The 12,329-nt window shown below is 40.2% G+C and overlaps 1 protein-coding gene across 1 annotated transcript in view; it reads right to left on the bottom strand.

Annotated features, from left to right (window-relative positions):
- Positions 1 to 3,036: 3,036 nt before the first annotated feature.
- SLC16A12 (solute carrier family 16 member 12) overlaps positions 3,037 to 12,329 on the bottom strand; it is an 89,323-nt gene continuing 80,030 nt past the window's right edge. Inside the window, exons 6-8 of the mRNA XM_073794226.1 lie at positions 11,197 to 11,776; positions 8,734 to 8,993; positions 3,037 to 5,744 (exon numbers count right to left, since the gene is read on the bottom strand). Of these exons, the coding sequence (XP_073650327.1) occupies positions 5,482 to 5,744; positions 8,734 to 8,993; positions 11,197 to 11,776 (1,103 nt within the window). The 3' untranslated portion in view covers positions 3,037 to 5,481. The remainder of the gene's footprint in view (positions 5,745 to 8,733; positions 8,994 to 11,196; positions 11,777 to 12,329) is intronic.

The raw sequence follows: 12,329 nt of genomic DNA, 5'->3' as shown, positions 1-12,329 counted from the left end.
GCACGAACCCGTATCCCCTGCATCAGCAGGCGGACTCTCAACCACTGCGCCACCAGGGAAGCCCTAAGTGATTCCTTTTCACAGTTGAGAGGTAATTGTTAAAGTATAACCCCAGGCCCTGAAAATCCCTGTTTTTAATTTAGCCAAATGCAGCCTAAAATCCCAGCAGTCCCCAAAGTTCCAGACACCTTTGTGGATCCCCTCACCAGAACATTTATTAGTGTCAGCTTATGTTTGATTTTGCATTGGCCTTAGGAATCGACTAGAACTTCAGGTAGCCACATAAAGAGGCTTCCCCACATCCTCTTCCCTTACTCCCCAGCTTCTTCCCCTGAAAAGAGTAGAGGCTGTTTCCAACCCACTCAATTCCATACCTGAGTTCCTCGGAATCATCTCAAATTTCTCTGGCAGAGCACGAATTCTTCCTCTCCTGACGCCCAGAGAACCAACGCCCTTAGCCTCAGTCAGCGTTTAAACACCTCTTGGGATTATTCTCACCTGAGTTAGTTTCAATTTACCAATTAGGAAGTACACCTGAGATCATGGAAGGGGTGGTACGTGTATTTTGAATTCCCCACCGTATATAACATGGTGCCAGATTCCAAGGAGGTGCTTAATAAATAGTTTTGGTTGATTAACTCCTCTCACCAACTCTTAAAAAAGTTAGCCAGTACGCCGTCTGATTTTCAGTCATGCCCTGTGAGTTAGAGGCCAGCCACAGTACCGGGCAAGACGCCAGTCAGGGGCTTCTGCTCCCGGCCAAATCCTGGAGCAGTGTTTTCATGTAAAGTAAAAGCAGCTTGTGTGGTCCCTGTAACTGAAACCCCATCTTTTCACGATGAGACTCCTGCGCTCCACCTTTTCCCAATATTCCAGGGCTCCTTTGCACGGGCAGTGCCTCTTGCCCAGGCCTCCCACTCAATTTGATCACAACAGAGCTATTTAATTACGTCTGTCTGGGTTCAACACAGTTGTATCATTTTTACATTCAGGCCTTAATCTAAAGTTTTAATTAATATATTTCTACCAACTCTTCTCTTTGCCACCTTTATTCCCTTTCCCAAACCTGCCCCATGATACTCAGTGCTCTGGAGCTCCTGCTATTTACGTGACACTTCTTACCAGGTGTCCTATTTAGGGCCACTGAATTGGGAACATCTAACATTTCCTATGCATTCTGGGTGCAAGAGCTACTTCAAGCAAACCTGACCTTCAGTCAGCCCTACCCTTGCTGCATTATAATGCTCTTTAGCCGTTTCTTCCTTCGTTCTTTTTTTCATTTGCTCACTTATTGTTTTCACTCATTCACCAAGTGTTTATTGAGTGACTATGAATTAGGCACTGGACTCAGTGGTAAGTGCCCCGGTCTGGGAGGATTCCACATGCCGCGGAGCGGCTGGGCCCGTGAGCCATGGCCGCTGAGCCTGCGCGTCCGGAGCCTGTGCTCCGCAACGGGAGAGGCCATAACAGTGAGAGGCCCGCGTACCGCAAAAAAAAAAAAAAAAAGTGCTTTGTATTTAATTTTAGACCAATCCTAGGTCCTGGACCCCTCAAAGAGGGCTCTGACACTTAAATAATTACGAGGAATAATGAAAGTAATAGTGATCACTCTCTCCCAGAATTCAGAAGCACTTTTCACTTATTTGACACCTCCTTAAGCTTCAGGTAGATAGACCACATCGGGGCTGGTAACGAAGCAGGAAGAGTTTTAGCCTGCAATTCAGACGCCCAAAGGAAGACTGCGGCAAGCAAGGGGTCCCCATCAGCTTTGTAGGTAATGATGTGGCTCTTGAATAGGTGATACTGACCACCCATACCCTCCGCTAGCATGTTCTTGCCAAGTTTAGTTATTCCTTGTTCTGTCAACATATTTCAAACAGCTTCATCAGGGGTGTAGGGAAAGGGGTAGATAAATGCTGGGGGATGGGTACATCAAGTTCATTGTACTTTTCTTTCTGGTTTTGTATATGTTTGGAAATTTTCATAATAAAATGTTTTAAACATCAATCTTTTTATCATTATTTAATATTTTTCCCAATCCTCCCACCAAATATTTCTCTGTGCTAATGGGACAAAATCCCAGTCATCTCTTACTGGTAGCTGCTCTGGCAACATGTATAAAAATGTATGGTTCAGTGGAGTTTAAAAAAAAAAGACAAACTTTGAAGCATGAGAAGAAAAACTCATATCTACCTTGAATTCACACTATTTCATTTCAATAAACAATTTCCAAATTAGACCTATTGGGACCAGGAAGATGAGTGCCAAATAGATATTACCATCTTCATCATCACTGGGCAATGGTATAGGCACTTCAGAAAGAACTCACCTCTTGACTGAGAAAGCGTGACTTTGGTAATGCAGAAGGTGGGACAAAGCGTGCTGCCCAGCCTTCTCCACATCCTCCCATCCCCCCACCCCCCGCCCTGACAAATACTCCCAAAGAGGAGCCTGGATCAATAGACAGCAAATTAAGCCACTTAGCCTGGAAGTAGTGGTCTTGATAGAACCAGACTCTTGGAAAGATTCTTGGAAATTTCCAATCCAGGATCATCCCATCTATACTGATTGGAAGACTGCAGCATAACCCAGAGGATTTCATCTGCCCAAGGAAGGGCTTATTTCCAAATGGTTTCTTGAACCCACATGAGAAGATCTGAGCAGGTGCAAAGGGAGGGAGGCAGACTCCAGCATCAGACGGCTTCCTAGTTTTACAGGAATTCACTACAGGCACTAGAGTGCAGTGACTGCAGAGTCAGAAGACGTGGGACCTAATGCCTCAGTTTCCATGTCTATTAAATGGTGATAATACAGACTGTTACGGGGATTAAATAAGACAATGCATAGGAAGTGCTTAACACGGTAGCTAACACATTGGAAGTTCTCAATAAATGGTTCTGCTTTTTGTAAATTATTTGATCGCTTACCACATCTTTATATGCCAGTTACATCCTGGCATAATCCAGACAGAGCCACTCACAATACAATCCAAACCCTTTGTGCAGGGGAAAAATGTTTTTCCAAACATGACTATCAACTCATTTTATTATGCTTTTGAAATAAGAAAATATTATCATCAATAGCCAATCTGTTAGCAAAATCACAATCTGAACAAAAGGCCAAATGGTACAGTGTATCTACAGAAGTTAGACATTTCATTTGCTTTTCTACTCATTCAATTTCAAAGTAGAACTTGCAGTGATATAAAGAAATATTTAAGATGTAAAATCATCCCACCACAATTTTGTTCTTGATTCCACAAAACAAACACATCATTCCCATGAATTGCTCCATTTTGAAATAAACAGTATAGACAAATGGAACATAACAGTAAAATTTTGTGTCGATGACAATGGTAACCTCTAAGATCTACATTTTCCTTACTGGTTTCCTAAAAATGCCACTCCAAAAAGAAAAGTAAAATACAAATGTATGCATGTATAAAGGCAGAATGTCACAAATATTTTATACAAATTTTTAAAAGCTCTGATCTCTATGCTTATTTTTCATGAGTACTTATAATACTTTAGAGAAATTACATCACAGAACCAGATAAACAAAATTTTACTGTGATCATCACTAGGAAAAAATATGTATAAGAATATTTATAACTTTATATTTCAAAAAATCTTTAGGCTTGAAGATTCAAGAAATGACATTTAGTGTAAAGTGCTATTCCAAACACATAAAACTTCATTTTAACTTTGACTGTTTACAGATATTTTCCAAATATTGTTTTAAAATTGCAAATGACAAAGGAAGTGTTTCACAACTAAATTCTCAAACTAAGTATAAAGATAACAGGAAATATTCCTGTTTTCTCTTTGGAAAACACCTATGAGATATTAGTTTTCTGCCATAAAATCAAGTCAGCATTTCATTCAGAAAGCAATGTATTAATATATAATTTTATATATATATATTTAAAATCCAGTTATAGGCAAAGACTCTTGCTGAATGTGCTTAGTCAACCCTGGATCTTCCTCATGGCTGTGTTTTTTTTCTCAGCACCCCTGGCAAGGCATTTGTGAGATCTGTTGGGGGACAGTGGATTGAATGGCCTTCAGGGTCAAAATAGTTCCCTGAGGTTCAGATTTTAAATTTTTGAATAATTAAAATCCCCTTTCAATTGTATAACTTGCCCCTGTGTTACAAGTGCAACATGATTCCGGATTCAGGATTATAATTCAGAGGACTTAAAATGGTCGGAGACAGGCTGGGGGATCTGGCCTTTCTCTTCTCTCCCTATGCCCTCCCTCTTCAATCTGAAGACTTTATCCCACACCACAGGAAAGTAGGGTACTCGGGAATGAGCAAACTATAATCCAATGAGTTAAGGTATGTGATTATAAACTGTAAAACAACACACCACTAGCCTTCTTAACTTTGTCCTCCCTCTCCCCTGACCAAAGCTACAATTTGTGGGAGGGCTGTGATGCTGAGGTTAACCCCTGAAGTCTTCTCATTCAGCTGAAAAGGTCCACTAATGATTATCTATAAAGAGATGAAGAGCAGTGGACATTGGAACAAAAATTAACACAGGGAGAAAGGAATCTCAGCTTCAGAGTATCTCTAGAATAATATTTTTCAGGCAAAATTCCCAAGTCCTGTTTTGGGTAATGAACCTAAATATCTGATCTGAAAAGAAAACTTTCACCAGAGACCTGCTGATTCAAGAATTCAATTCCTGCCCAGTTGGAATGCTGCCAACATTTTTCCATTCCTAACAGGAATTGTCTACAGTTTAAATAAATGCTTTATTTCTAAAGGGAAAAAAAAGGGAAGCATTAGAGTTAACATTTCTGGTAAGATTTAGAAATCGCCCATGTGTCTTGGTGTGTTCTACTCAATTTAGAGTAAATATTATATGTGATAGCAACAGAGGTGAGTGTCTGGTTGGAGGTTAAGTGCCTCGTTTTAGGAAAAGAGCTTTCAGTGGTGGTGGAAGGTGAGGATGACAAACCTTCTTCCTAGTGGAGTTTCTCATTAGCATTTGAAACAGGTTGTTGAAGAGTACTTTAGGTTCTTCAAAAGGCAATGATTAATACAGGACCCCCTTCTCTGAACAGCATAAAGAAACCTACATGTCAATGTTTCTGTTTACCTTCTAACTGAGGAGGGAAGATGGAAGGGCAGAGAATTTGAAACAAAGCTGCGTCCAGTGTCATCTGCTTTGGTCGTGCCTTGAAATTACCTCTATTTACAATGAATTATATCAGCTAGGTCCTAACATTCTCCATAGTGTGATGCTCACTGCCCAAAAGATGCGAGTTCAATTGTGAGTACAAATCCCAAATGGGGAAACTCTGAGCCAGTCCAGCTTGCTTTGTTATTTGCTATTTTTCCATTACAAACATATTAATAAAACGATAAATTTCCTTAGAAGACAATACTTCTGCCAAAATAAAATCCTTCAGAAGCACGTACAATACAGTGGTCCCACCTCTTTCAGCCCTGAAGATTCAGGCTCAAGGCCATTGATCATGGGGGGCTGGAACCAAGCATTGCTATAGCCACAGACTCCCCATCTTTCTGATCTAATTCTCTTGCTACAGAATAAGCCACCGATCCATTGGTCCATAGCTGCAGCTTGGGATCTGACTCTTTGGCAAGGAACTGCAGCTGGGTTTTTCTCATCTTCTTTACAAGTCTAGCAAAGCCAAGCAACACAGAACTAAATATCATTGAAAACCCACAGAGAAGAAACGCTGCAGTGTAGCTGCCAGTCGTGTCTACGAGCCATCCTGTAACAAGCAACAGAAAAATGATATTGAGTTGAAAATTCAATTATTTACCCATTTTCAAATCTAATAATTCGTCAGGATAATAACAATAGATGGCTAGCAACGCTGCTATAATTTTGACATAAAAAGCAGATGTCCTAAAAGTATTGTGCAGCAACTGAAAAATGCATTCTATTTTCTAGGGAAACTTCTAAAATGGGTTGTTGTTATTATGTAAAGTGCTTGGAAGTGTCACACTCTTAGTATTCACACAATAAATATTAGTAATCCCATGAAATACGGTAAAAAAGATATAAACAGCATCATTCAAATTACTGATGATGGGATTCTTTCTTTATCTAGGGTGTTAAGAGAATGTAATTGTACAGAATGCTAGTAGTAGTATTCCCAGCAGCCACATACTGACTATCCTGAGTAACAGAACACGCTTCTAGATAAAGCAGAATCCAAATTTTCTGTTGGATCCAGTCATCGTACCCCATCCAGTTTGAAAATTAGAACGTTGGACCATCTTACAGTTTAAAATGCAAACTTCAGAAAGCAGAATTCTGTAATCACAGAATTTTTTTCATCTCTTTTTTTCTTTATCTTTAAAGAAAAGATAAATTTTCTTTATCTCTTATTGCAACAAATTAACCACAATATCTATTCCGGCTCTAAATTTCGAGGAGAACCAGAGTATATGATATGCAAAATATAGGTCACAATAATCAGAGACTCAGTGGGGTAAAATTAGACCTTGGCAGGAAATTATTTTGTGATTAAAAAAGTTTTTTAAATTTTTATTTTATATTGGAGTATGGTTGATTAACAATGTTGTGTTAGTTTCAGGTGTACAGCAAAGTGATTCAGTTATACATATACACGTGTCTATTCTTTTTCAAATTCTAAAAAGGTTTTTTAAAATTCCTCCAAACTTTACTGATATGCCAAGAAAATCCACCAGAGAAGTGTATGATTTCTCCTCTCACCTACTTCAAAACGATTAGTCAAAAAAGGCATGCAAAAATTGTTAGAAGCCCTAAGTTTCCTGCAATCCAAACTACTCTCAAATATTTTAGTTATCATGTGGTTTGTTTGTACATTTTTGTAGCAGAAAACAGAAGAGATTGAGTAGAGAGTTAGCTTAAAAGTAATTAAATACGAGAAGTATTAAATAGGAACTCACATGCTAATCCTCTAGTACCTGGCAATGAGTATAATGTCTGATTTGCCAAATGAAGGCCATGGTTTGAAAAAAGGATCCAGGAATCCCAATTTACGTCCTATGACTTTTTAACAGAGTTACACTGTCCCTAAAGGTTGGTAAATACAAAAAAGTGGCTGTGGAGGGAGGATGTGGGAACATTTTGGGGGCATTTTCTAAAAATGAAGCACTAAACATGTAGTCCTTTATCATGGAGTTTAAACTGACGAGGAACTTTCATCAGCAGCTGTCAAGCAGTCAGTTTCCCTTGGTTTGATGCTTTAGCAATTGCTGGAGTTTAGAAATAAGCCGAACTTTGTATTCATAATAGCAGCTAAAGCAGAAATCCTGCGTTCTTCAAAAAATTCCCTCCCTTCCTTCTAAGCAAATGCTTGACTCATATCTCTTCTGCCTATCTTCAGAGAACTTCTTCACTCTCGTTTTTAATTTAGGCAGGTAATAATCTGGACCAATTATTCTCAATCTTTAGTGTACAGGAGCATCATAAGAAAACTGGCTGAGAGTGTAGATTCCTGGAACTCACCCCCAAAGGTCCAGATCACAGAGGGAGGGTCAAGGAGTCTGCATTCTAACAAGGGCCCCAGGGGATTCTGATGCAGGTGGTCCCAAGACCTCATTCTGATAGACACTGGTCTAGACCACACACCCCAGCAAGAAGGCATGGGTTCTGACCTGTCTGCTGCTATACCGACAGCGCCAAACACAGTGCTGGTGTACACAGGCAATAAAGATTTGTTGAATTACTTGTTTAATGTATGCAATAAATATTTGTTGAATTATTTAATGCATGCAATGAATAGTTGTTGAATTACTTATTTATGTTTTTAATTTTTATATCATTTTTACAGCTTACAAAACATTCTAGATGCTTTATCCTGAATCCCAAATCTGTATATCCAAGTCTGGCCTCCCTCAAATTCTCAGATTTCATCCTTAAACAGCACTACTGAGCATTTTATTGGGTATTTCTGATATCTGAATATGTCTAAACATTAAATTTTTAGTATTTTTCTGGCAAAGCTACTCTCTCCAGCTTCCTTATTTCTTTCAACTATGCCATTATCTCCTAAGTTATCTTGGACTTCTTTCCCTCTGTTATCACCACATGCTAAATCCAGTTGATTTTTTTCCCCCAAATTTCCCCCTCGCCCCAGAGCTCATTCTTATTTCTGCCGCAGCAGCCCTAGTTCAGGCCTTTATCAGATGGCTCTTGAACTATTAGGATAAAATCCTGTTTCTCCCCTAAGTTACCAGATCAATTGCTAGACCACGTTTTCTAAAATATACTCTTTACTATACTACCCCTTTGCACAAAAGCTGTAATACTAGCAATATTCTCTGAAGCGTATAGAGCCCCACTCCTTCGGCTGGCACTCAAGACATTCCACTATGACACCCGCACTTTATCATTTCAGCCTCACCGCCTACCGCCCCCCCTACTGGAATCCTGTTCTCCTGCCAGCCTTCCCTCTGAACGTGCCCAACTTATTTATAAGTCTGAACAGCTGCTTCATTCCATTGCTTCTATCATTAGTATGGAATGGAATCAAGATCCTAATTTGGGATTTTTTCTTTCCAAGTATGCTAAGGTCCCCCAGTTAGTGGGAAGAAGATTATAAAACAAGGATGTAGGCGAGACCATGATGTTTTGGTGGCTCTGGCATCCCTTTCTCTTTCACGCTTCCCAACTTACTTCCAATCCTCATGGGTGTGTGTGAGTTCACTGTTTTTACATCAATATGACAGAGAAGAGGTGACTGAGGGTTCTCTCTGCAAACTTACCTGCAATGGGTGGGCTCACCAAATACGGCACTGCATGGAGGAAGTACACCACGCCAAGCGCTGATGACAAAGAGGTGGTCCCCACGATCTCTGCAGTCACTACTGGGATCAGAGTCACATAGGCACCATCAAAGTAGCCAAAAGTACAAGCGAAAGGCACGAGCAGGGGGAGACTTTGAAGCATTGGGAGGCAGAGGTAGCAGAGCCCATCCATTCCGATGGCAAAGAGGTAGCAAATATACTGGTAATTCTTCAGACACCTGTGGAGGTGAAGACCAAGAATGAGTGCAGTATGCACAGGTTCCATCAAAGAGCTCTAGAGCCATGCCCAGGTAGCAGTAAGCGCTACAATTATTTATAGAGATGGCCTCCGCACTGTGTGTTTTCTACGTTGTCTTCCTGTCTTTCTTTTGGTATATGCAAATGCAAGAATGTATCTTCCCAGGAAGCATGGTATGGTAGAAAATAACCTGTGCTCTAAAATTAGAAAGGTAGAAGTTTGAATCCAATTCTACCACCTACTAACTGCCTAACTCTAACCTCAATTCCTTTAGCTATAAAATGGGGAGGCTGTCTTTCTCATAGTGTTATTCAAGGATAGTTGTGAAATAACACATAGAGTGTCAGGAGACTAATATTTTCTAGATGCTTTCAGATGTGTCATCCGTTAGTCTCCAGCACATCATATATGCTCAGTAACCCAAGTGGTTATACAAAGAGGAAGCCATAATATGAAGAAACGAAGGTGATTTGCCAGAGATTATGAAGGTCTTGTATTAGGACTAAGTCGTATTTCAAGACCTCCCCAGTGGTACTTCCATGAACACTTCCCTTTGTAGATCCAAACCCATCTATGATACCAATTATTTTAAAGATTCTGTATAATATCAGCACCAGCAATTTATGCTTTACAAATGTTTTTCTGCCCACAATCTCATTTAAGCCTCACAAAATGCTATAATGTCCATAGGCAAATATTGAACTGGCCCATTTTACAGATGAAGACCCTTGAGGATCTGAGGGTTAGGTGATTTTCTCTAGGTCACAGGGATAAGAAGGGGCAGAGCCAGCACAAGAACTTAGGTCTTGTATATCTCAGGCTAGAGATCCCTCTCTCAGACTTATACCAGGCTGCTTCTTGTTGAGTTATTTGATTGTAAGGATGGTTACCCTTTGCTCTCCCACCAACTCATTAACCATTAAAAATGTGGGTTTAATACTAAATATTATATTCATGATACTGGATAATGGCAGTTGGATCCTGATTAGTTCCCAAAGACATAACGTGTGAGAAGCCATAGGATGATAGCTCTTCCGGGTCATAGCTCAAGTGTGAAGATTCCATCATTTAGGAGAATATGAGTAGTTCGCTCTCTTCAATCCAAACAGATTAGCGTTAGCTGAAGAAACTACTCAGTAGATTTCTTATAACTTTGGTTTCTAAGCCTAAAATCATAATGAAACTATTTGCTCTTCGCACTGTCAAATGTAAATACATGGCTACAGGGCTTCCCTGGTGGCGCAGTGGTTGAGAGTCCACCTGCCGATGCAGGGGACACGGGTTCGTGCCCCGGTCCGGGAAGATCCCACATGCCGCGGAGCGGCTGGGCCCGTGAACCATGGCCGCTGAGCTTGCGCATCCAGAGCCTGTGCTCCGCAACGGGAGAGGCCACAACAGTGAGAGGCCGGTGTACCGCAAAAAAATAAAAAATAAAAATAAATTAAAAAATCAATCAATCAATCAATCAATACGTGGCTACAGATAATGTGTTATTATTGACCTGATCCTCCTGCCTGGACTGGAGTCTGTTCCTCTCTCTATTGCCACCCACTCTCTGGGGTGGTTCAAAAGAAACTAAAACCACAATGCCCAGACAGAAGTTGTCTCACCGGAGGACTGATTTGACTTAGAATGGAATTAAATCTGTCACCAGAACTTTGCTTCTGCCATTTATACATACCCAACATCCTAAAAAATCTAGAACAGGTGTCAGCAAACTATGGCCAAATCCAGCCCACTACTTGTTTTTTGGACTGTGAACTAAGAATGGTTTTTCCAATTTTGAATGTTTGGAAAAAATCAAAACAACAATAAAATTTTGTGAGGGAAAAATTGTATGAGAAATTAAAATTTTAATTTAAGATTAAATAAAGTCTTATTGGAACATGGCCACTCTCTTGGTCACATATTGTCTATGGCTGCTTTTGTGTTACAACAGCAGAGTTGGAGAGTTGGAATCATATGACCCACAAAGCCAAGGTGACTTTGTCTGCTTAATGTCTGTCCCTTTACAGAAAAGTTTGCTGACCTCTGACTAGAAGAACCAACAAGAGAGTTGCCTTCAGATATCAAAAACCTGTTAACATTATTCAGACCTAGGTATTCTAGAGGGTAAGGTGATGAGGGGAAACTCAAAGTTTAAAGTCCCTGGTGGGGAACCAATGGCGGTTTCATGGATTTACCTTCTGTCAGTTAGCCATCCGAACGTGATATTGCCAATAATGTCAATCACCCCAAGTATGGACATGAGAAGAGCAGCTTGCTGGTGACTCACTCCAATACTCAGAGCATAAGGCACCATGTACACAAAGAGAGGGCTGCAGCCATAAGCCATAAATAGAACAGAGATGGCCAATACAACGAAGTCTGACATCAGTAAAAAATTGTATTCCTGCTGCAAAGAGCCACAGAGGCAGGTCTGCACCCATTCTTTAGTCCAAGTCAAAGAGGGAGACGCCCGCTGAAAGCCTTGTGTCTCAGTTCTACAGACATGGTTCTGCTCTGAAGTTGTTTGGTCATCTTTAAGAGTAATTGGCCGCATCAAGGCGCCGCAAACACAGAGATTCAGAACGAAACCCCCAAGGATGAGTAATGCTCCCCTCCAGGAAAACTGTTCAATAAGGAGCTGAACCACAGGAGCCAGGATGAAGATGCCAATGCCGCTTCCCGACATGGAGATCCCATAAGCAAGGGCTTTCCGTCTGCTGAAATACTTTCCAACCATGGCAATAGCTGGAGAGTAACAAAGTGCAAATCCAAGACCTGGGGATAAAGAGAACTCTATGAGTGCTGGTGGCACGGCACGAACAGCCCGTGAAAGAACATTTCTCAGAATCATACTATTTGGAATAAAGAGAATCTGAATCAAATAAGCCCTTTTAAAACTGCTTTCTACACCAAGCTGAAAATGAGTCTCCCCTCACCAGTCTTCCACAATTTGCAAAGTATAGCATATATATGACTTTCTTCTTGGGAAGAAAAGCCTTAAGGGAACATGACTTAAGCAAAATAAAAGGAAGAACTTAAAAACTATTATACAAGCTCAATTTGAATTAACTAGAAAATCAGGATAACACTGACCTAAAAAATTTATTCTCCCCACCACTTCTTTTTTAATAAATTAAAATTAATTTTAATAAATTAAATTATCGCTGGATAATTTAAGTATTTTTAAATTATCTCTGGATAATTTAACTATTTTTAAATTATCCAGAGAATTACTTCAACTCTTCACTGCCCCTGAAGACACAACTCTGATAATCTGGACCGCACTGGAATTTGGGTCTAAATAGCATTTGTGACCCCGTGAAAGCTC

The sequence above is a fragment of the Tursiops truncatus genome, chromosome 16 (assembly GCF_011762595.2).
Source record: "Tursiops truncatus isolate mTurTru1 chromosome 16, mTurTru1.mat.Y, whole genome shotgun sequence".
Taxonomy (NCBI): domain Eukaryota; kingdom Metazoa; phylum Chordata; class Mammalia; order Artiodactyla; family Delphinidae; genus Tursiops; species Tursiops truncatus.
The sequence above is the reverse complement of the archived record's forward strand: the minus strand, read 5'-3'. Positions and strand labels throughout refer to the sequence as shown.